The sequence below is a fragment of the Gavia stellata genome, chromosome 33 (assembly GCF_030936135.1).
Source record: "Gavia stellata isolate bGavSte3 chromosome 33, bGavSte3.hap2, whole genome shotgun sequence".
Classification (NCBI taxonomy): Eukaryota; Metazoa; Chordata; class Aves; order Gaviiformes; family Gaviidae; genus Gavia; species Gavia stellata.
The window spans coordinates 4,652,706-4,678,215 of record NC_082626.1 but is presented as its reverse complement, the minus strand read 5'-3'; the positions used below and the strand labels follow the sequence as shown (position 1 = coordinate 4,678,215).

The following is a 25,510-nucleotide window of genomic DNA, read 5'->3' as shown; positions in this document are numbered from 1 at the left end:
CAAAGTTCCTGGACCACACGGTGTTACTCTCAGGGCCTCAGTACCCTCAGCTTTCATCTACTCATCTCCAATTGCTCAGAATGACTTGCTAACATAGACACAGCTGCTGATCAACTCTTAAATGTCTCTTCCACCAGCTCATAGCCAGCCATTTCCTAACACTGCGTTTGGTCTACATAACCGAGCTCCCTAGACCTGTCATCTGCCACACACTATCCCATACAGCCCAAGAGCAGTCAGGTTGCCTTCCTTTATTTGTTCTTTCAAGCTAACAGAATTCATCTAGTGAGATGCTGTGCTGGAGACACCACTGCAGTGTAAAACTTTGCTGCAGCTTGCAGAGTTTTATCAAAGGTTGTATCATGCTTAAGACACCGTAAGCAACTGCCAAACCCACATGTCCTGCCCGTTTCCAGCTACGGCTGCAATACAGCAGCTCAGATGCTCTCATTCCTTTTTGTTACCGTTTACCAGCTATATTATCACGCAACAGTATTTTGCACAAGATGTTGAGTTCCTTTACCTCTGAGTGCTCATGCGGTAGCGGGCCTCCCGGTTCCCGATGTTACGAACCAGCAGTGTTTTCTGGGTGCTGTACTTGACGGGACAGACACCGAAGCTCAGCTGGTCAGGGAAGTCCAGGATGGCTCGGGCACCTATAGCTCGGATCGGCACAACGAACTTTTCCCTTTCCGTGATGCAGGTGACCTGGTGGAAGTAATCCTGCAGGGAAAGAAACAATCTCAGCACAGTGCGTTTAGTACCATCCCCACAGCAGAAGGAAAGCTGCTGTTTTCTAGGACTCTAACAGACGCATTCAATAATGTAATAGTCCTTTTTGCCTTAATGACCTTTCAGTCCAGTAGCATGACTTGAACAGGGCTGCTAACTCGCAAAGAAGGAACAACCCCCTTGAGTCACCTGCTTTCCCAGCAAGCTGGCAGAACCAGACAAAATCATCTGACACTTGGATTCTGAGGCACCAAAATAGAGTCATTTCATGTACGGGATTACAGCAGTAACAAGAACCTGCCTTGATCACCACTGCAGACTATTAAAGGCACCACTAAGAACCCAGTTGTGCCACAGGGCCAGCTCCAATCCCAGCAATGCAGTGACCTCCTTGAAGCTTGGCAGGAGATGCTCAGGTACATTTTCAGAAGGACTTCGCCACATGCACAATCAAGAGTCAGTCTGGTGAAATACTTAACAAGCTGGACACAATACTTTTTTTCTATCAGCTGAGTGTAGGGTACAGGTGTATTTCCCACCCCTTCCCATAGCATTATGGAGACAAAGCTGGGGACACACACCCTTAAAAGGTTATCTGATCCATCTCCCCACCCCAGAACTGGCTCAGCTCTGTACCCACACTACTCAAGAGATGTTTGACAAGTACTTGAAAGCACTAACAACTCCACCCCTGCCCTCAGCAGCCTGTTCCAGCTCTGCCCTAGGCTTAAAGAGAGCTCTTTCTGTGTCTAATCTCAATTTCCCTTTACATCTCCTCCTAGCCTCAGCGGAGGCAGCAAACAGCTTTGCTTCCTCTCCGCTGCATGACTGATGTCTTCATCACCTCCTTTTTCTACAGTCTCCAGAATGCTGCCTTGCTAGCATGCCTCCCTGAGGCAGGTCAGACATCCCGACCAGAGCAAACTCAGCTCTGCTATTCCCAGTCATTGGCTTGCTCAGAAAAGAGACAGACAGACCCCCCCTCCCCTCAAGCTGTCTGGCATTTAGCAGTAGGGAGGTGAATCAAATCACCAAAATCATGCTGCTGTAGGGTTGAGCAGATCGATCTCCAGATCTACAGTGTGGCATAGCTGGGCTGGAAGTATCACCTTGCCCCCCGCTGAAATCAGTGGTAAAACTGTTTAGTAGGGCCAGGAGCCATTACCTCCAGCAGCTCTTATTGACCAGTTGATAAAAGCTCTGCCTCTGATCACTCACTCACTGTCCTGATCTTTTTTCCCCTCAGTGCTTTTATCTCGTTTGGTATTTTTGTAATTGTTGAAGCAGCAAGCAGGTGATTTAGGAATTGCACGCAGCAGCAAACCCCCTCAACCAGACAAGATTCGCATTCCTCTGCCCTTGGGATTTCCTGCTCCCATACCCACCCTCTCCAAGCCTGCAAGGGACCTACAGCAGCCAGAGGAGGCACAGACACAGAGCTACAGCTTTAGCACAGCAGTTAACACCCAGCGCCTACCAACCGCCTGCTCGGCTGGGGTTTAAGGTTGCACTAACAGACGCTGTCACATCCAAGGTGGAAAAAGAATAAAGAAGGATCTTTTATTCTGGGTATCTCAAATATTCACACTGGATATTGCAGAAGGGCTTTTCCTTCTCATATCTGGAAGGTAAAATACCAGGAAAGGAACTGCAGCAAACGACCTACAGACTGGAAGATCACATTTCAGGAATGCATTTCATCTTCAGCAAGTCCTTCTGAATTAGCAATTTTGTACTCAACCTTGCAGCCTAAGCCCTCTAAAATAAAAGCTATGGGCAGCCCATGTGAATTTAAAGCACCTATTAGCTGGGTACTTCACATCCTGGACTGTTTAGATCCTCAGAAACTGCATTAGCAAATAAAGAAACCTATTTACTTTTTTTTTTGTTATTTTGGCCACACTACTGTAACAAAGGCATTGTAAATCCAATTGAAATCTGCGTGCCTTATTAAGTCTGGGCATGCCATACTGACTTATCTCTCCCTTCCAGAAGCCAGGTAGACAGAGGAGGACGCAAGGAGTTCAGATCAGCAGGGGATAAAGAAAAAAGAAAACTTCAACAATTGGAGGCATTTGAGGGAAGTAAAAGGAAATAATTTTCAAGTCATTGTCATCGCTAAGGAGCAGATCAGCAGCAATGTAAATAAGAGCCCAAGGAATCAATCCCCCCCAAAAGCAAGCACAGGCAGCCTTCCCAGCTCTGCTGCCGGTGAGGGGCACTGGGACTGCCTGCACAGCAGCACCTGGGGAAGGGACTTCTCCAGGCGTGCAAAGACAAAGCTAAAGCAACAAGGATTTGGCCTCGCAGAGACAACCGCAACCTTTGAGAGAGAAAGCTGCCTCTTGCCATTCACCTACACACATGTTGTGTGCTGAGCCCCTTCTCCAGGGACACCCTGGGACGGTGCATCCTCTACAAAGCTTGACTCAAAGCACTTCAGCACGTGCTGACCCTTCAACCATGCTCTAGGACCCCAAAGTGGGACCTCGCAGCAAAGTTGAATGCAGCGTCAGGCCAAACAGGGGGGGAAAAAGCAAGGAAAGAGGGGTGCTAGGCAGAAGCTGGCTGCTCACGCTGCTGTGAATCCATGGTGGCTTTACAGAACCATTTCCCAGAGCCTGCCTCTTCGCTAAGGGGTTTTCAAGGTGCTGGGCACCTCCTGACCATGCTACTGATGCATTTCTAGCTGAGCTACAGCACTCAGGTACTTCGCTGACTCACGCTCCACCAAGGACGAGACAAATCATTCCATTTGTACAAAATTCTGATTCGGCTGTATAAACCCCTACGTGCTCCTCACCGAGCAGCACGCACCCCTCTCCCGATGCCCTGCACAACCCCTGCAAGGGGCACAAAACCCAGTTCAGCAGAAACCCGCCGGGCTGTCACCGAAGCTGTGCAGAGGACCTCTCGCTGGCAGAGCTCCCTACTCCAGATGCTCGCCAGTTCAAGGGCAAGACAAGGGACAAAGTATTGGACATCAGTGCTCTTGGGGTTTATCTCACCCTACTTCTACTTGGGGTGATGTTCACATGTTGCTCTGCTGCCTCTCGAAACTTGAAGAGCAGCACTTTGCCGCCCTTCATGGGCACCCATTTACCTCTTCCACCCCAAAGATGAACACTAATTTATACTAATAAATCACATTTTAAAGGCACCAGTGTACTTTGCAAAGCCTGCCTCAGTGACATTAAGCTCTCGTGTCACTTGGGGAGCATGGAGAACTGCCCTAGGCCAACATAATTTTTACCCTAAATATTAATGATGTTAAATAATTTCTCAGTCCCTCCAAAGGAACAGATTCTTTCACACGCATGGGGAGCCAGGCACCACAGGGCATTTCCTCTTTAGTTTTCTATATCCGTACTGTTTGAGGACAGGACAAAGTGTTAAACTGAATCTAAGCTGCAAATGGAAGATGAGAAAACAGCTATGCCCAAAGAGATCTTGCACCTCTGGCCTGCTGCAGAAACACCAGCTGGCTCAGAGCTATCCCCTAACCTTGCCTCTCCAACAAAGTCATGCGAAAAACAGTGCTAACGGGTGGCGGGGGGCTGGCGGAAGGAGTCAGCCTGCCTGTCTTTGTATGCCTGCAATGCTTCCTCCCTTCCCTGCCATGGACTAAATCCTCTGTATTAACAAGCCTCCAGGTAACAGCACTGACCCTTCGCATCACAGCACTGAGAATCAGACTTACCAGGGCCACGGCACTGGTGTTCAAACCTCCAAGCAAAAGTATGTGTGGCACGGAGTAGGCGCCAGGTGACAAAGCAACCACAATAACACGCATGAAGACACAGCCACACCAGTATTTCTGCCCACAGGCTCTGGGGTAAGGTGTCTGCCTGCAGACTGTACCTGCCCCTTTAGTCCTATACGTGCTCTGCCAGGCAGATGTCTCACTGTCATCTGCAGCACATCAACCTCTCGCTGAGTTAAGAACATCTAGAGCTCAGGCTGGCTCCCTGCCATGGGCACAGCACTCCCTCTCCCCTAGACTTGCAGCTGGATCACAGGCGGGCAAGTATCCTCAGAAACAGCACGGCTGCAAGGCTCGGAAACACAGGGGATGAAAAAGCATCATCTTTGCTCCAGTCCGGAGCCAGGCAGGGAAGTGGCTGCCAGATGGGAAAGAGAAAAGCTCTCTGGATCTACTCATGCCTCTAGGATTTTCCGTAATAATTACACCCCTGCCATTGAGATGGCTAAACATCTTATGAACACCCCTCCCTGACACTTTCCTACTGTTCCACGTGCACCTTCCCTCACGAACGCTCAAGAAAGCACACCGAGGGAAAGCACAGCCTGCAAGTCTCTGCTGCAGCGCCTGCAAGTCCCTGCTGCAGCGCCTAGCAGCACCCTGCAATGCCAAGATGTGACCAGCTGCAGCCTGGAGCAGACCTCACAGCAGGGTGTCGACTAGAACCGACATGCAAAAAAAGCGATTACTTTAGACACAACGTTCAGCTGTGTCACTACTGTGTCCAACGTGATATACATTAAGGTGACTGCAGTTTTCAAAGGTGGTGGTCCTCACTCTGATCAGGCTTACTTCGGGTCCCCCAAATAACACGTCACTTCTAAACAGACCTTTGTATTTATAATTAGTGGAGCAAACCCATAATTATGCAGCAATGGACAGATACTAGAAACCAACACCTTGAGAGGCTGCCCCACCACAGACAGTAGACTCTCTTATCCCTGAAGCCAATACACATTACGTTAAATGTGCCCGCACTGAAGGATAAAAACAGTCTGAAACACACAAGAGCCTCCAGCCTGTGAGAGCATAATCTTCACCATGGGCAAAGAGTTTCCCCCAGTTCTAGATCCAGTGCAACCCCACCAAAACCAGGACAGTTCCACAAAACCCACACCAGATGCCCTGGTCTGAATCAGGCCCTGCAGGTGCAGCTTCCCCTGAAGGCACCAACCTCTTGGCACCTCCACTCTCACCTTGTTCTCCTCAGGGGTGAAAAGGATGCGGAAAGTGGAACGCATGCCAGGTGCTACCTTACGGTACACATCCTTGGGGCCGATCAACTTGAAATAAGGTGAGCTCTCCAGGACGACCTTCACCAGACGAGGAACCTGCAGGAAAGACATGAAACTATGACTTTGCCAGTTGTGGAAACACGAGGAGAAGAGACCTAGCCATGCCCTGGTGACATCCTGCCTCAACCACCTTTCCAAAGCACTTTTAGCTCTCGAGGTACATACACATAATACACAAGGGTGGACCTGAATCCCTGCTGCTGGGGGAAAATAGCTCCAGGCCAGAGGCAGTAGGGCAATGCCCTGCTGTGAAGGAAGTGTCAAGCAGATAAGACACCAGCAGCATGGCAATACGATACCAGAATCAAGTCATCCACATAGTCAACAAACCCAGAGAACCTGCTTGCTTCTGCCTGCGCACATCCATGCCATCGCACCTCTAAAGGGGGAATGTATTATCTGAAGGCAAAACAGGACGTGTTATACTGGGGCAAGGAAGAAATTCACTTCTAACATACCGGGTTTGAGCAGGGCAGTCAAGCTGCGATGCTACAGAGTCATGCAGGCAGACCAACAAGAGAAGGAGACCACAGACATTGTGGCCTTGCTGGGAATAAAAGCAAGCTGAGGAGCAAAAGGAGGAACATAGGAAAACAAAGGGACAGCCCCAGAAACAAGGAGATGGCTAAGAGAATTTAAAGGGGGCTGTAGAGAAGCAAGGAAGAAGCATGATACTCTACAAGGAAAGGCTGATGCAGAAGATCAGAGCAGTCAACTTACCACAATAATGGCAAGCCAGACGACCCCCCAGGCTGTGCCTATCAATTATGGGCTTCAAAGGCATTTTCTGCCCTGAGATACATGACCAGCACTGACTCACACTGTGGTTTCATTACTAAAAGCCAATCTCAGCTCTCTGGAGGCTCTTGCTGCCTGCTGATTGTAGCCAGGCAGCTGCCAGTGCAGGCAAGGCAGATCTCTGGGCATTCCTCCCCACACCCGCGAGTCCCTGCAGGCACCCTGCTGCAAGTTTCTGCCCTCTGGGATGCCACAAACACAGAGACTGCACACAGGCATTTTCTAGCACGTGGATATCAACCCCTGAGCACCAAACCTCATCTCAGAAAGTCTAAAACAAGTGATTTTGACTGACAGGCAGCTTCATGGGGAAACAACTAACCCACATGAGGCTTGGCAAAAGTGGACATTCATTCTGCACCACCCACCCGAGCCTGATAACCCACGGCCCAGGCAGTCCTGAACCCTCCAAACACCCTTTGCTCCCAGCAATCCCCTGGGGCAGCGAGCTCCCAGAGCCAATTTCACACTGCAGACAAACATTTTGGTCACCAAGTCCCTTGGGAGATGAGTTAAGACCTTCAGCAAAAGCCACCCAGAAGACGTGAGGAGCAGCCTGAAGACAGAAAAGCACTTGTACAAAACACAGGTACAAACAGGAAGTATGTAGCAAAGCACTTCTGTATTTGAATGATTACAGAGCCTCTCTTTGGAATACACTTTGCTGTCAGCTGGATTTTGATGGAGCAGACAGCACCAGGCTACCATGCAGTATAAGTCAGTATGACTCAGAAGAATCTGCGAAACTGGTGAGAAAACTGAGACAGAGCACATGTTGCTTTTCTCTAGGACATTATCAAAAGCCAACAAAATTAAAATATGATAACCTCTCTTAGGACTATCATCTCTAACTTTGTGTACTTAAATATGCCAAGGATTTTCCTTAGAGCCGATCTTACTTTCACACCAGCACTATCCAATGGTTGAGGTCTTACTAGCTTCAAAACTAATTCATTTCGGGAAAAAATCAACAGTTCACACATTGCCTCCTCTTTACAGGGCATACAAATCCCAAGGTGCAGCTGTACAAGTTTATTATTTTTTACTGGGAAAGGCAGAAATGTTGATGCAGATCTTCTTTTCCACTTGAGGAAGCATGAATAGAGCAAATTAACTGTTTGCCTGTTGGCTGGTACTTGGCAAAGACAAACATTTGAAGTGCCAAATGGATAACGGAGCAGCTGAAGCCAAAACACTTAGTGGGAATGAAGCAGAGCCATAGGGAAAGAGAAACGGAGGCACACTTTAATCAGGAAAGGATACCTACAGCAAAGAGTGCCCAGAATCACTGTGGACCACACAAGTGGTATCCCTGGGGCATGGGCATCCACGCTGCATCTTTCCAATATCCCCGAGCTGAACGCCAGACCAGGAATGGCGCAGCACTCTCCAGGAATAACTGAGGGACCACGCCTGCATCCTCCCTTGCCAAAGGGTCTCCTTTTCAACCGTGTCCCTGTCAAAACCTGTCATCTCCAAATATACTTTGACTTCTCTTGCTGTTCCTCCACCTGCCACATGCCCCAACAGCGCTTTTTTGTCCACCTGTTTGTTTCCCCCAACAGGGAGATTTGGAGAGGTGGTTAATTCACCCGCTCTCGTGCACACTTCCATCTTCCCATCCTGCCGCCCTCCTCTCAGGGATACGTCTTACTCTTCAGTACAGAAGACTGTCTTTAATTACACCTTTCTTTTTCTGACCCTTCTCTGCTGCCAGCACACTTACTGCTAGGTGTCAAGAGAAACCCTTGCCTGTACAATGTTCTCTCCCAGAGCACCTTCTAACTCAGCTCCTTTCCTCGCTCCTCTCTTTTCCCACCAGCTTGCTCTTGGCACATGCCTCACTCCAGCAAATATCTCCCCTGCTGAAATTCAAAAGGTCTCAATTCTCCTCTTTACAGTGGAACAAAATTGCTGACGTTTTTCAACTTTTCCCTTCTCAACTTCCTTGGGAAATCTCAAAACAATCACAATTTTTTCAAGGAAAGGTGGAGACCTTCAAGAGCATGTTACTGTGGATGGGCTGTGGTTCTCCAAAGGGAAAGCAGAGAGCCACGTTGCCTTAGAAAAACCTGGGCAGAACTGAATTAAACTTACCAGGAGCCTAAAGTGGCCCCTAAAGGCCTCCCACTGCTCCTGCTAAATCAGTCCGCTTCCACTGCTGTTTCAAAACGCCCTTTCTGGAGTGCTAACACCACTAATTGTAACTTATTCCAACATAAAGCGGAGAAGACTCAACCCCTGTGCTCTGACAGTGAGCTGCAGAGGCAGCTAAACAGGTTGTGAGAGGCAGAGATGCCCTGCCAGAAACCAAGGTTAACCAAGGAGCCACCAGAACGTGATACACACTCGAGGTAAAGCATGAGGGCAGATACGGACTGTACAGCCCTCGACATTCCCCTCAGTCCGGGGCTTTCGAGAGGAAGGATGCTGACTAGAAAAGCTCCTTTGGGCTAGATACCACCAACGCATGGCCAAAATCAGGGGGAGAATCTCCAGCATGGGAAGATTTCCACCAGCTCGCAAAATAAAGGTGTTGAGACATTTGATTCTGACGTGCTGCGCTGCAGCAGATAACTTGCTATGCTGTATACCACGTGAATTACACTGCTCTCCTCTTCCAGCACAGCGTTAAACCTCCACGTCCCAGCACTTACCTTGTCGGTGTTCCTCAGAATCAGCGGCGCTTCATAGACCTCGCAGGGGACGTAGCTCTGAAACACCACCTCTGATGGAAAAGGCTGAAACAAGCTCTGGTCCAGGTCAACTGAGGAGAACTGGAGATGCAAGAGAGAGCAGTGAGAGGTTCAGCTGCTGGGAAGAAGATTCATGAATGAGATTCCTACATTGATCTCCCGTGAAGTACAGTCTCTTGGTGACTATGTCTGCCCAGCTCACACTAGGGAAACAGGAGCTCACCCACCTGTGTTCTGAGCTCAGCAAAAGTTTCTGGGCCACGCTGAGCGGGCTCAAGCTAAGAAGCTCTTTTGGGAGGTGTTTCTCCAGGTTTCCTTCTCCAAAATGCAAGGCAGCGCTTACCTCCAGCAGAGCCCTGTGCTAACGGGGTCACACAGCTCCAGAGCACTTACTGAAAGAGCCATGAGCGCTCATGGAGCAAGCGAAACCCAAGAATTTACGTGAGACTCCGTGGGAAACCATTTCGCGATGATCTTTACTCTGAGACAGAGAGACCAAGTCCCACACATCCCCAGATATCATTTTTTGATACAGAGCCTAGAAATCCGTAAGAAGAGAACAGTACCAGAGGAGGTAAGGCCAACAAGAAAGTAACAGTAGTTAGGAAAAAGACATGTGAGGTGAACATTGGATGGTGATAAGGTTCAGCTCTTTTCTCAGCATTACTGGGCAACTTGAGTAAGACTGGACTTGAGATCTCCTTTTGCCATGAGCTTTAAAAGGGATGCTTTATTGTATTCTATTATTGCTCTTAATTAACACCACTGCAGAAGCATGGCTGAAAACATACACAAACAGCAAATGCTTACAGAGCAGAGGCACTACTTTGAGGAAATTCCTCCCTGCTTTGTCTCCCCTCTTCCAGCTGCACTGTTCCCCCTCGAAAGACATGGGCAGGTCTCCACGTGTGGCTGCGGCACACTGCCAGTTATTTGTGCACTTGTCTGACGCATTCCCAACCTCCCGTGCTGTCTAGGGCAATCCTTAACCAATTCGTTACAGGTCTCTGGCTGGCAATTTTCCACTCAACAGCCTACCTCAGTAATCTACCCATTTGGACTGCGTGTTGTACTGAGCAGTCCTGTAAGAAAAGCAGCTTTAAAGTAAACGTTGATCCAGATAAAGCACCTCCACATCGCCTCTGCCCGGCGTGATTCCCCTGTATATCTGGCAGCCTGCAATTTCTAACACCCTGCAAGGGTCCCACACATTGTTCCAACCCAAAGCATTAATGCAATTGGTTTTGTTAAATCTTGAATAATTACCGTAGGCCCTCAGCTTTCAAAGGCCAATGCTGCCACCGTTGAGGGAGTCCGATGACCCCAAGCATTTGACAGCAACTGTACCGAAGCGAGATGCGACTATTTCAGCAGGAGGATGGAAAATGGCAAGCTCCTGCCCTGGTGCCCTGCCCCAGCCTTCCCCCAGTATCGGGCTTTAGCACTGGTAGCTAAATTCCAGCAACATCCACCAAGTTCAGCAGAGGTTATTCGTATTGGCTACTAAGCATATCAGGACTTCAATGTCTCACTGGGGAAAAATGTTTTACTTTTCCCCCAGCAGAAGGAACTCCACCACCACCAGCAGTTCACTAAGGTTGGAAAAGACCTGTAAGATCATCAAGTCCAACCATCAACCCAACACCACCATGCCCACTAAACCATGTCCCGCAGTGCCACGTCCACACGTTCCTTGAACACCTCCGGGGATGGTGACTCCACCACCTCCCTGGGCAGCCTCTTCCAATGCTTCACTGCTCTCTCCGGAAAGACATTTTTCCTAACAACCAACCTAAACCTCCCCTGGTGCAACTTGAGGTCATTTCTTCTTGTCCTATCGCTAGTCACTCGGGAGTTTGAAAGGACAACAGGACCTAGTCACCGAGGTATTCAGAGAAGCTGGAGGCAGGCCTGTCACAAGCACGCACCCTCTTCAAATGTCACCAACAGCAAGGAAAAGGGCAGGAAAAGGCTACCTTTTGATGGGAGGTTTCACTCATGTCTAGAAGCTGGATAATTCGGGGCCGCCTCATCTCCCGAGTGCTGGCCAGCCTCTGCTCCGTGGTGAGAGACATCTCCTTCAGGAAGGCGGAGGGAGTCAGCTGAAATGCAAAACACCAGCAAGAGTTACACAGATGCCTTTCTTCAGAAAGGCTTTTCTTCTTCAACTGCCACTGATGAATAATTTGTGATCACAGCCACTAGGATAGTCCTGGAAGTCCCCTAAGTTACCTGCTGAAATATTTAACATCAGTAAATTAATGATACAGAGCGGAAGACACACGCTCTAACCAAGTGGCTCTGCCCCGCCATTAGCTTCTCCTTCATGATTTCATGTGACATGTTTGGGGATTTCTGCTCTTCGGGCATTTGTTTTCTCTTTAGTTTTGCTGCATTGAGCCAGTGACCTTTGAAGACAGTGGCGAGGAGTTATCAGAAATCCCCAAACTCTATCCTTGCACAATGCTCACAACCAACACGTGTGTGATGTCACAGCTGGGTGAGTCAGAGGAAAGCAGAAAAGCAGCGTTGTGCCAAGGCTGACGTGGAGAGGAATGGCTCCAAGTTTTAGTTATTTCTTTTTAATTAGCACTTGTTTTCTCTCTGTTCTGGCCTCACAGACCCCTCTGCAGAAGTACACAGAGATATCTCATTCACAGAGCCTGAGCACTAGGTCATCTCCAGTCAAGTGAGCTCCAGTCAGCAAAGGGGACGTCTGTGGATGGGAAGGAGGAATCGCCCTGACTCCACTGCTGTTTGCAGGGCTGGATCCGTGCTCCACACAGGATACGAGATACAATTACTGTTTTGCAACCTGTTCTGTCTGGGACCAGCCACGTCTTCAGGCAGAGCTCAAGCAGCCCACCACATGCCCGGCTGCCTGGAGGGCAGGTACGGTCAGAGCAGCACTGGCAAGTATGCCTACGTGACAGAAGATATTACTGCCCACACAAAGAGGATGGAACGAAGCACACACTCACGCTTCAGCTATGCCAGTGCAATGCCCAGGACATTCATTTAACTTGGCATCCAGGCAAGACTCTGGACCTTCCCCGAAGCAGCGCGCACTCCATTCCCCACTGCACCATGACAGCCACCTCCGGCAGAAGCCGGGCAGCAAAGCGATGGGGAGGTGGGGTCCAGCTTCACAGTGCTGCTAGACAACAGGAGGGGAAGGCGCAGGAGGGACACAGGGGGAGTTTCCAGCCTTAACACAGGTCCTGCCCAGCCACAGCAGGTACTTACAGTTACAGACTCCTCTGTCTCTCTGACTAGCTTTGGAAAACGAGGTGCTACCACTTTCCTCTGGAATCCACCAGCCATTTTGGAGGACCCCATGGACAGATGCATCTTGCCAGTGGCCATCTCTCAGCTCACCTGCAAGGAGCAACAACGGAACTTTGAAACTCTAGAATCCCATTCATGGCAGAGCCAGAGGACACACCCACGTCTCCAGGCTGCGGCATCCTTCTGAAGTGGAGAACTTAAGGCCTCCCCACCCTGTTCCGTGATTAGACCATATTTAAGTGGCACAGTCAACATTCATAGCAGTAAAACCCCAGAACAAACATTCCCTGAGCCAAAACAGCCTTTTGCTGTGGGTGCTGTCCCACGAGCCACAAACACACACCAGGGCCTGCTGCCATTTCTCACCTTCCCCCGCTTCCATTGCTTTTGGAATCCCATTTACTGGAATTATTAACCCAATCTCTAGTAGTAGCCAAACTGTCCTTTATTCCTCTTTACAAGTTTTCCGGGGGGAACAGAAGGAAGGGAAATGTCACTTAGCTGCTTCATTTTGCCAGGGCAGCTGACCTGATGTGACTGTGTGCCTGACCCTACTAAGTGCTCAGAGTACTATGAACAACCTTAAACCCAGGGATCGCTGCTGCCCCCAGCGTTAATAAAATCAGACTACTTGCCGACTTTGCAAACCCAATGTCCACCCTTTGTGCAAGGAGCCTGGTGATGCTTCCAACTAATGGAGCGTAGAGTTCAATACTCTGATTAAGAACTATAGTTTCTCAAGGCTAATTTGGTTGGTTTAAGTTACAAAAATTATCCAGCAAATACGACTCCTTCCAGGCATGAAATTACCACACTGCCCAAGAACATTTCTCCATGGCGAATGAGGGCCCTCATTTTCACTTATTAACACCCAAACTTAAGGCTCCCTACAGGCATTAGAGGCTGTAACAGCAGAAATAAAAGCATGAAACCATTAAAGGAACATGAGCAATTAGCTCAAATAGAAATGCAAATATGTGACAGCCGGGCCACTGAAGAAATTATCCTAATGGCAGTTCTTCTCCAGCATCCTTATCCTACAAGTAGCAGGGGTTAACAGGTCCATGGGCTATTCTTCTTCCAACCACCAGCCTGCCGACCACCTCTCTCCGTCTGCGTCACACAAAGTGGGGGTGCAAGAAAGGGCAAGAAGAGACAACAACCCCAGAAAGTGGTCTCCAACACAAACAAAGAGAAACACGTACAGTATTTGCTAAGCACTACTTTGGAGTAGAAAGAATTTCCCCTCCCTTTCTGGCTAACTGGACCAAGGAACAGATAGGTTTGCCTGCTTCTTATTTTCTGGCACTTGAAAGGCCAGTGCTCTCAAACCCAGCTCTACTCTGACTTTTTTTTTCTTCATTCTGACATTATCTGACAAAAATCACAGCTCACATTCCCTCCTGCTTCCTTCTGTTCCACATCACCTTTTTTGTGTGGATGATGTCTTGCTGTATACAGCAAGTCATCATCTATACAAAGATGACCATTCCCTCCCCCTCAAGGTTTACCCTCATCCTGCAAGCAAGGCAATAACTTCATTCCGTTACTCCCCAAACAGCTACAGCATTGCACATGTTCATGGTACTGGGCCCTTTACAGTGTTAGGAAACAACAACGTTGCTGTCTCCTTTTGTTCTTGCAAGAAACATGAGACAGCACAGCACAGCACTATGGACATGAGGACATACTGTAGCAAGAGCTAGGATTTAAAGCTGGAAATAACTCTTTTTCCAAGACAGAAATCTAATGGGGATGATACAACATTAATCTGGATTTCCACGTTTTGTTATTAGGTCTTGAGAATAACTGGATTATTTGTTCCAATTTTCTGCCTGTAATTTCACTTTGCTTGAAATTAATCCCGTTCATCATGCCCACAATGCTTATTCCCAGAGGGCTTCCAACCTCCACAGCCCTGACCCTGTCTTACAGCTTCCCCTGCTCTCCACTGAGGCACTATCACAGCCCTGCGGCTCCACTTCCCTAGAGCCCGCGGGGATCAGCCTCCCAGATTCAGAGGAAAAGAGCAGAATTAAGGAATCAGCCACATCTCCCTGTAGGGGCAAGACAAAACACCAACCACACCACAGCACGCCTCCAGCCCACCACCCCTGGCTGGTGGGGGGAGATCTCCATCTTCCCCACCTCAGACAGCTCTCTACCCATCCCAGAAACATAAGGAAGGGTTGCAATTCCCCCTCTGCTCCAGGCTCAGGGCACAGACAGCGCTGCCACCTCAGCTTTAGGTTCAGAGCACAAATGCCCTGAGCCTGGGCAGAGGAATCAGGACACAACAGCTAAGACCACCTAGAAAAGCAATGAAGAAATATGCCCAGGGCTGGGGTAGAAATTCCTGACGTGTCTCAGGAAACCAAGATGTATCGGAGCAGGGCACCAAGCTGAAGATCCCCAAGGACATCCAAGCTTCAGTCTCCTCCCCAAGGCTCCCTTTTACCCTGGTATCTACAGCTAAGCTAGAAGTGTCCACCATCGCTGCAAGTTGCACAACAATTTTCGAACCCATTAAAAAAACCTTTACCTCCCCAGACTTGCTCTTAGACCAGGTATATAATTCAATCCTACTGAGTATCACGTAGCTGCTGCATCCCTGCTGTTGGCCCTCCTGCCAACAAAACTGCCTCCTTCCTGCCCGCTGCCCAGACACTCCCTTAGGACAGGGAATTCACGCTTCTCCTGGAGGATTCACTTTGCGTAACGCCTACTCTTGCTTCATGAATCACCATGGGCTACTCGGTGGCTGTGGACAGCCTGGAGAGACAGGAGATGGCCAGGGAGCCATTGGTGTGACCATGCTCCCACCGGCGCAGCAATATCCGACACAGTGCCGGCAACTTCCAAGAACCCAGCGGAACCCCCAAGGCAACTGACAGGACTTGGGAATTGGGCTGCCCGGCGTCCCCTCTCCTCAGCTGCTACAGCCTTGCCAGGCAGAGCAGGAGGATTTTACCAGGACCTCAAGGAAGCAGAAGGTTCAGAGCTTGACATTAGCTAAAAGTATGCTCGTTTCTCTGCTGCTCAGCTCCCCCTGCTCTAACGTGGGGAGATACTGCACTGGGCAGTGCTCAAGGTGCTCTCAAAACAGCAGCATCTCATCCTGCAAGTAGCACGACAGGAAAGGGCCACTAACCCACTAAAGACTGGGGGTTTACCACCTTAACCAGTTCCACAACAGATGCCTGTTCAAGCATTTGCGGCTTTGGGATTTCTTCAGCTCTAGGCTGGAGTGGAAACGATGCTTTCTGCCTTGAACTTTCTCAGCATCACAACTGGTCGACTCGGTCTCGTCTCTGGTGGTTTACAATGCCACTGAAATGCCTTCACAAAGTTATAGCCCTGCAACTCACTGCAGCCCATCCATTTCCTAAACATCTCACTCCGCAGTGAATGATTGCAGCAGTATTCTAAAGTACGCCTTAGAGCAGCATTTGTTCATGTTCCACGAGCTTCAGATCAATTAATTTAGACACTGCAGACTAGCTAATCATTTCTTTAAGGAGTAAAGAAAAAGTTTCCACGCTGACTTACAAAACAAGAACTCAATTTCTATTTTGCTCGCCCAGGAAGGACCCCAATCACATCAATACAAAAGACAGCAGGCAAATCAGTGTTGCCACAGCTCCGACAATGCCTTTGGGGGTGTCCTCTGTTGTTGCACCTGGTGAATACCCATCTGATGAGCTCGTTCCAATTCACTGTGCACACATATACACACACACCAGCCAGGGACACCCAACCTACAAGAGCATCTCAGCTGCCAGGGAGCTTCACGCATTTTCAGCACAGCAGATGCTATAAACAAAAGCTTCTCATGAGACTCTCGGCCACAGGCAAACCAAATCATCGCATCTGCTTGGCTGGGAACAAGAAATCCTTGGTCTGAAAACCACCATTCATTATTTGGGGGTTTACAATTCAGTTAAGGAGGATCTTAGCCCTGAAAACAAACTGGCTCTCCAGCCACCTAGCCTGTGGAAACTCGCTCCAAAACATCTCCCACTTGGTGTCCAGCCACCGATTGAGTGGAAACTGGAGAGCTCAGGCAAAGAAACCTCAGATGTGACACCCTTGTGCGCTCAAGGCACCAAGACAGAAGTGCTGTAAGGAAAGGAACCTGCATGCTGGGTGATGCTTCCAATCTCAGAAGGCAGAACTTGGAGACAGATGTCAAGGTGAGACCCACCAAGTCCCTTGTGCTTGGCCGGAGATGCACTCACAGGGCTGCCACCTCGTGCTCCTTCCCACAGCTCCAGCACCTTACAAGCAACATTAGAGCCTCCCCTGCTCAGCACAGAAGCAACTCCTGCCTGCTGCAGGCAAAGAGCACACCTGCAGCCAGCTTTCATGCTCAGAGGACTTGCCAGAGAAGCCTTGGGTGCTTAGCAAGGGAAACCGCTGGCCACAAAGCACCTTCATGGAGCTGCATGGCAGGAGTGACACAGAACCCATACAAGGCTTGCAAGCACCTCAGCACCCCAATGCCAAACCCAACGCAGGTACCTCGACCTGCTCCCATCAGCCTCAACAACCCTGCTCCCATGCTTGGCTGTGCTCCCGCTAGCAAACTCACCGTCTCTTTTTCCAGCCCAAACCTTCCTGCCCAAAGCCATTCCTTGGTGCTGCTTGTCAGCGCAGACAAGGTCCCTGCCACATCTCCTAGCACTGCTGCGTGGAGAAATCAAGTGAGAAAAAGCCTGACCTCCAAGCTAGCAGCTAGGATGCTTGAGAGCTAAAGAAAAGCCTTGGCTGGGGGGCTCTGCCCCCTGCATCACAAAGTCTTTTACCTAACGACTATTTAACATGCAACACATGAGCAGTCTCCAGAGGGGAAAAAAAATAAGAGACCAGGATCATCTTCAAAGTGAAGGAGGAAAAAGATTTGTTTCATGATGCGGGCTCACAGCTAGTATAGGCTCCCTGCCTCACGCCAGGCAGAAAAGGAGGGTCTGCACAGGACCACTCTGCTCCCAGCTATTTTTGGCCCTGAGCTACATTAGGGGTGCAAAGAAGCACCTTCACCTTGTCTCTTTAGGGCAGCAACATTAACCTCTGAACACTCCCTGGCTCATGATATGGGCTAGGGTCATAAGGCCAAAGTGTCAGTAGGCACAAGGTAGGGCTTCACACAAGCGCAGTCGTGCCAGGACCTGGAAAATTCAGAAGGCTCAGCAGCACAAATACAGGCACAGAGGGGCCCTTCAGGGCCCCTGAGCTTGGCAAAAGCTGCGCTGAGGAAAAAGTTAATGTGAGCACTTAGATATGGCCCTAAAGCACCCAAAGCCCTTTGTGCATATGTCCAACAGCTTCCCTCAGTGAAATAAAACTGAACAGCTCTCTGATGACGCTGTGCTGAAAAAGACAGGAAATTAAGAATAAACAGCCAATTTCTTAATGGACATTAAGAAAAAAAATGGGAAGTTTCATGTAAAAGCACAGCTTCATGTCTATACAGATCCTGCGGCTGTCACTATGCCACATGCCAGGGCTCTTATTTCAAGGGACTCCACGTCACTTGTGCTGAAGCAGCAGCACCAACCTCTGAGCTGGTCCGATACCAACGCATCGCCCTCCAAACTTAAAGGCTGGGGATATATTGGCACGCTCTGCACTACAAAACACTACACCCAGCTTTTCTTGTAGGAGCAGGGACTACTGACTGGCTCAATCTTGTTTCAGTATACACAATACATCCTCTTTCTTCTTCCTTCTGCAAAGATAAACCATCTCTCTCTGGACTAATTGGTTAATTTCCCTTTCTATTACACTTTGCTGGAAGAGTGAGACAGGAGATCTGTTCAAAGTGAGTATCAGGATGCTATTGAACAATTTTGTTCGGCTACATCTTCTTGCCCTCTTCAGGCTTAAGTAGCAAGATCACATTTTGTGACTAGAAATCACCTGCTTAGCTATCATTACCATAGAAACAGCATCTCAAGGAAGCCAGGAAAGGAGAAGCACAATTTCCAGGACTAATCTCTTGTCCCTCCAGCCCACTGCTAAGTGGCTGAGTGCTTTCTAAATCCACTCTTGCTACCCAGGAAGCCTCATCCGTCACCTGTATAGTCCAGTGCCTCTGTATTTTATCACTTCGGTACTGTCATCCTGCAATTTATTACAAAAGCTCTACCGTAGCCAAGATAATTAATAGGAGCCTAGTGTTACACCTTCCTGTTATTTCTTTTAATAAACTTCAACTCTCAGCTGACAGCGAGCTGGACCAAGGGTATGCTGGAGATTCCACAGCTCCACGTGCTATACTTTACAACTGTGGCTCCTGCCTGAAATATTAACAGTACTATTGTCCCTTTCCCAACTGCCTCTCCCAGCACCTGATCTCTGCTCTCCTGGCTTTGCAACTTGCATCAACTCTCCCTTTTTATTTCCTCTTTTTCTGGCATCTGGACCACATTTCATTCCGGTTCGCAATACATCGGAGCTTCCACGCAGCTAGAGGCTTTGGAGTGGAAAAGCAGAAACCAAAGGACTACTAATGGATCCCCAGGTCAGGAGCACGCGGCTGTACGCGGGGTCAGAGCTGACTCTGCAATGGTGAATTCAGAGCAGCAGGTTCGCTAAGCAGTACCTCTCTTTAGTAGCTACTGTCAAGACCTCATCCAAAGTTCATGGAAATCATAGGAAGACTCCTATGGATATCAGATTGTTTCCCCATGTGATCCCTTACTCTGCAGCAAATGCTTGGACACGTCACATCCACTAGCCTGCTAAGGAGAGCTAAGATGAAAGCAACAATTCTGTACTCCCCGGGGGCTTAAAGCATATGAACCTCCGCTCTGCTGACATGCAATCGTTTGTTAATCTACCATTTCACTGCACACCCAAGCTGGAACAAGGGGCACTGCCAGCATCCCGAAAAACCACCCTCCCTCCCTTTCTGAGCCATCTCTCAGCTTCCGCAGTATCCATTTGCAGTGCGCAGCACAGGCGGCACGATGTTCACATCCTGACCAGCTGCCTTCCCCAACCAGGACCCCGAGAGGTCAGGCATCAGCCGAGTTCTCGGACAAGCTCCTGTGAACCTCAAGCCAAGCCAAGTGTTTTAATCTCAATTTTCAAAACCTTCCAAGTGAAATACTTCTGCGTATTCACGCCCAGTTCTCAAACGAGTTTTAAGCTCTGGAAAAACATCAACATTAATTGAATTCAAAGATGCTAAACTGCAGACAGGTAAGCGGAGGCAGGAGTACCACCCCGCAACCTCACCTTGGCTGGCTCCAGCCTCATACCCAATTATCCAGCACACACACGGTCTGGCTGCCAGAATAGCAAATATTCCCTATTGACTGGATTACTCCTCTAACACTACAGCACTGGCTGTAACCCCGAGGTGCTACAGAGCAGGCTTTGGCTTCACCGAGTTATTTCCCACCCTTCAGCCAAGGGGCAAGGCTGGACAACCTGTTAGGAGCAAGCTGCACCCTCCTGGAGTAGTCCAGCCTTTGGCTTTTCCCTCGACGTAGACAGGAATTGCTTCTCAGGAAATCACCTATGGATTTAGAAGGCAAGGAAAGGACAGTCAGGGTGAGTTGGCTGCGCAGTCGCTCTGAGCTAGGCCATTTGTTGCATTTTGCATCACAAGCCTTCACGGCATTTTATAGACAGAGCGAGAACAAATCGTCTCGTCCCTCATTTACAGACGGGGCCACACAAAGATTTAAGGCCAAAACATCCGAAAGCCCACGTGCGAGATGAGACGAGGGGGGCGAGACCAGCAGCGGCGAGGCAGGCAGCCTCCATCCCCCTCCACATTTGACCCACAGCCCGCGTGCAGTCACATCGGCATCCCATGGGGAAAAAAGGGAGAAGTTTGGGAAGGCTCTCCTTCAGGGAGCAAAGCTCGCTCCCCGTCCAGCCCTGGGGGGAAGAAGGGGCCCCAACTCCCCCTCCCCACACAGAGAAAGGGCTGCAGCCTCCGGGGGCACCTCACCCAGCACCACAGCCCCACTCTGCTCCACCCGCAACCTCACCCCTACAGCCTCCCCAAAAAAGCACCCTGGGCGCGCCGGCACCGCCTCCCGCTTTCCTCCGGGGAGGGGACACAGCCACCACCACCCCAGCACGGGGGGTCACCAGCGTCCCCCCACCTCTCCCCCCCGCGGGGCACACGGGGCACACTCACAGCCCCGGTCCCCGCTGCCAGACGGGCTGTTGCCCTCCTGCCGAAGGCAACCGGGACTCCGGGCGGGCCCCACACCGCCATGGCAACGGCCAACGGCCGGGCGCCGGCAGGGGAGGGGGGCGCCGCCTTCGGGACAGGAGGGCGGACACGGACACGGACACGGCGGCGGAGGGGCCCGCGGCGCTCAGCGCCCGGACGGCCCCGCTGAGGAGCCGCGGCCGCCTGCGGTCCCCCTGCGTCTGCCGGCTGGCTGGAGGGGACAGCCAGAGAGCACGGAGAGAGCCCAGGCCTGCCAAAGGCTTCACGAGCTCACACGGCTTCGGCAGGGAGCCTCTGCCCCAGCACCACAGAGACCAGCTGCGCTTCCCTCATCTCCGGGGGCACGGGCACTGCAGAGGCCCGGCTAGCAGGGCCTCATCCCAGAGCAGGAACAGCCGCGCAGGGACAGCCTGCAATGGCCACGGCAAGCACGCGCGGGAATTGCCTCCAACGCACCCTCCTCCCAGCTCCAGCACGGCCACATCCCTGCGGGGGTCACCCTGAAACAGAGCAGCCATTGGAGACACTCAGGGCAGAGCCCAAAGGGTTTCTCCCCGGGCACAGCACTGACCACGAGAAGAGCCACACGCCACCTGGACACAGCCCGTGTGCCAACAGAGCCCAAAATCAACTCACGCCCCACGGAGGTGCCAGCGCTGCCCTCAGAAGGGACCATCTGCTCTTCTCCTGCTCTCTGGGCGATAACTCGCACCCCAGTCCCACCCGCTCACCTGCTCGGCTGCCACCTCCCACCTCCCAGTCTGCCTGTGGCACGGCGCTCGGCACAGGCGACACCGGTGCACAAACCGGCACAGCCAACCTCGTCATTTCTCAGGGAAGCGCTGTAATAAGTGCACCCCGACAAGCACAGCCCAACAGACGCAGCTCTACACTCTTCGCTGAAGCCAGGCTCCCCCTCACTCCCTCACTGAGGAGCTCCAGATGGGCTCTGAGCTCCATCACGGGGCACACCGCTGGTCCACTCAAACAGATGCATTTCACCCGAGTGCCTCTGCCCAGCACTCCTGTGCAGGGTCTGACACAGGGCTGAAGGGAGCCCAGGGCTTGCAGAGTTCTCCTCAAATCCCTCATGCCCATTTCAAGGCCAGAGATGCTTCCGCGACTAGGAAAACGGAACCGGCTGTTTCCATCATGGTGGAAAACTCAAGTTGCCTAAGATGGCAAACAAGAGCACTTCCAAACCAGATATCTAGAGGTTAATTCCTGCTTCACAATCAGCATCACTGGTGTTTCATTAAGAAGCCATCCAGGACACTTCCAAACTCTCAGCCTTGGGCAAATGCCACAGGACTGCAAAGTGTGAAATCATTATCTAAAAGAACATGTCACCCGTTCCTCTTCCCCACACTGCCTCTCCAACAGAAAGGCTCCTGCCTAAACAACTAGACCTGAGAAGACCCACAGCCATTAACGCACTTCACCTGGGAGCACGTGCATTGTGCTCCTGGGGAACAGCAAGCCTTCAGGCAGGGCTCACCCTGTGCCACAGGACAGGCACGTAGCAGAACGTCTGCCTCTCAGCGTACAGTCTCTTCCAAGGACTGAGCGACAAAATACAAATGTACGCAATAAAGTGTCACCCCTGGTATGCAGCACGTCACCCTCTGGTGCCTTCAGCATGAGCACAACCTGGGCTCATCCTCCTCCCACCATGCGTCGACCTTGGAGCTACATGCTACGGGCAGATTCATTTTTGCCCTATGTTCCGTTCACTGCCACAGAGACGAGCCAGTCATTAACTGACGGAAACGCAGGGCTCTGAGGTCAGGTAACCAGGGCAAGATGTGACCTGCAGTTCTTCCCAGCCACTGCTTTCCTTCCGTCCGCCTCACAGCAGCAAAGGCCAGTTTATTCACCCCCACTCTACCAGGCGGACATTGGGATATGGATCCCATAGCCTGGCTATTTCACTGCACTTTCTCATCTAGATTAAGACCCAGCGAGATCTTACAGATCTTGCACAAAGTTTAGGCAGGTTTTTTTTCCTAGAGAGGTTCAACCCAAAGTAAAGCAGAATTCACAGTACAAGAGAAGCCCGGGATGGGGGAGCACAAACATGCTGGCCAGGGAGAAACATATGCTGACATTTTTGTTATGCACACACCTTGACTCCAAAGCCTTTTTCTCCTTGGCTCCTCCTCCCACATCCCAACTCTCATACATAAATCCCTTATTTCAACTCCCGGCAAATCTCCGTCTGCTCCTGCCAGACCCTGGGCTGGACATACCCAAGCCCATCACCTGGAGGGCAACTACACCAGCACGCGCAGCAACACGGTTTATCACTGTGGAAATTCCAAATGACAGCCCTGAAGAGGTCACCACTTGGGAAGAGCACATCAAGACAGTCTGCAGGAGCTAATTTCAGCCACCCAGGCTACAGAAGCACAGCACCCAGAGGGCCCCAGCTCTATCCCTGCGCTCAGCCAGGCTCTTCAGCCTCCCTGCAGCACCCATCACTAGAGGGAGAGCCTGGGTAACCCTTGCAAAACCTGCTCCCAGCCCCGAGGGAGGTCAGCTCCCTTTGCCAGGGCCTTAAACACCCAGACAAAATCCTGGCAGGCAGCAGGCAATAGCTGATGCAGCCCCGTGAAAGGGGAGCCTCGGAGACCCTGCTGAGCAAGCAGAAGGGGACCGGTGCTTGGGACCCCTCTGCAAAAAGCAGCTTTCTTGGATTCTCTTGGCTGTTGCACACAAAGCCCTCGGGGGGCTCCGGCGTTTCCCAAAACACACATGTTCTGCCAAAGCTGCTTAATTTCCGATGGCAGAGAAGGTGAACACTGCAGATTATTACTTTTTCAAGCTAACGGGGGCTTTGAGGGGTAGGAATACACTGCATTCCCAGAGAGCACAGCAGGGAGGTGTCGCTGCAGCTGTACTCTACCAGCCAGAGTGCTGGCAGCTGAGCAGGGGGAGGCCACAGCCAGCTTGTCCAGTAGCTTCTTCACCATAACCATGGCTCTTGAAGGATACAGACACCAGGCAGCCCTGCCAAGCTGCCATTTTTGTACAGCAACGGACCCGAAATTAAAATCAACATGGGTGTACATACTTTGCAAGCCTACACACGCGGTTCAGGACGTCCTGCAGGATGTAGAAGACTGCAGCCACCGCTTTCTGACCCAGTCCTGGGCTTCACCATGCTCGAGGGGGAAAAGTTGTAAGACAGACCATCCCTCTCACAGAGCTTGCTGCCAGAGACACAGGTGTAGCTGAGACAGGGAAGACCAAGTCTCTTCCAGGCTTCTTCCTCAGGACAGGGCTTATCAGTTCCAAGAACACTTGCAAGCTAGCCACAAAGTGAAGCATCAGCCATCTTCCCCAGGGGAGACCCACGCTTTCAAAAGGAGAGCCCAGAAGCTGAAATTCACACCACCACGGATGCTCAGGACCACCAACTCAGAGGAGGTACAGGGTTTACATAACTGCTCCTTCTCCATTCCTGAGGCTGTACATACAACCCCACAGGGACCAACAAGCCCCTCTTCCCTTGCCAACACCCTCTCTGTCCCATGAGCTCACCTCTGTTTTCCTTCACAATATCCAACTCTCACCATTAGGTTCACCTTGGAGCCACCATTCCCCATTCACACCTGGCTCTCAGTTGGCTGCCTGCGTTTCTGGCTCAAAGGACACATTTCAAGCAGCACAGACTGCAGCTAGTCCCAAGGAAGCAGAGAGGGGGGGATCACACTTGCACACAGCCCAGCACAGAAGCAAGCCACCCACCTCAGCACTTCAGACAAGCCACCCTTCTCCACCCTAGCAGGGTCTGACCAAAGCAGGCTCTTGGCCCTGGTCTCCTTAGAGGCACAGCTAACAGTCCGTGCCGGGAGCTGCTCTACAGGGCTCCAAATCCTCCCCCCCATCCCCTGAGAACCGTTGTTTATATAGCTCTTACCCTCCTGCAGAAACAAAAGAGCATACAGCCAAGGGCAACAGGCAGCCATGTTGCATTATTAATCTCCCCTTTGCTGCAGTGCTAGAGGGACACAGAGCACTATCAGCCGGCATCCCCAAAAGCCCTGCTGCAGGCTCTGAGATGAGACCTGACAGCACAGGCACTGTCTAGCTTCCGAACACCAACACCAGAGCCCCTGGCGGGGGTTGAAACAGGCACATCAGAAACATAGCTTTCCTGTCACCAGTGCTGCACTCACCAGATCAAACCCACAGAATAACTGGACATGTCTGGTGTCTTGCAGAGGACAGAGCCACAGCAAAGGCAAAGACAAGAGCTGCAATGACGATCCAGGGAGAGCAGGGAAGTGCTGGCGCAGACAGCTTACACCATCACAGGGATGCAGATGGCAGCATCCACTACCCCCACTTCAACCCATAAAGGTAAAACTCCAGCACTTGGTTAAAGAAAGGAATACGACTGCAACACTCAGTCATTTTAGATGCTATCAAAACTTTTCCTCCCGAATAACTGCAGTGACATCACTTACCTAACTGCAACCTCGTGAAGTGCCAATCATGACGTCCCAAACAGGCAGCCCATAATCCTCTTTCTCCAGGCAGGGTTCATACTTGTTTTCTTCCGAAAAAAGAAGGACAATGGAGTTGGCCCCTTTCCCTTTCAGCCATTTTTCCCCCTGCCTTCCTCTGAGCAATGCAAGCCCACATTGCAGGGGAGAACATCGGGTTTTTTGGTAGCACAGACCTCAAGGCACAGCCCTGGATTTGCTTTCTCCCTTTTTATTCCCATGCTGGGAAT

General features: G+C 50.8%; 1 protein-coding gene across 1 annotated transcript in view; it reads right to left on the bottom strand.

The window, feature by feature from the left end:
* LOC132320050 (hydrocephalus-inducing protein homolog) overlaps positions 1–12,650 on the bottom strand; it is a 144,339-nt gene extending 131,689 nt beyond the window's left edge. Inside the window, exons 1-5 of the mRNA XM_059832152.1 lie at positions 12,531–12,650; positions 11,261–11,386; positions 9,246–9,365; positions 5,692–5,826; positions 524–723 (exon numbers count right to left, since the gene is read on the bottom strand). Of these exons, the coding sequence (XP_059688135.1) occupies positions 524–723; positions 5,692–5,826; positions 9,246–9,365; positions 11,261–11,386; positions 12,531–12,650 (701 nt within the window). The remainder of the gene's footprint in view (positions 1–523; positions 724–5,691; positions 5,827–9,245; positions 9,366–11,260; positions 11,387–12,530) is intronic.
* Between the last annotated feature and the right edge of the window lie 12,860 nt (positions 12,651–25,510).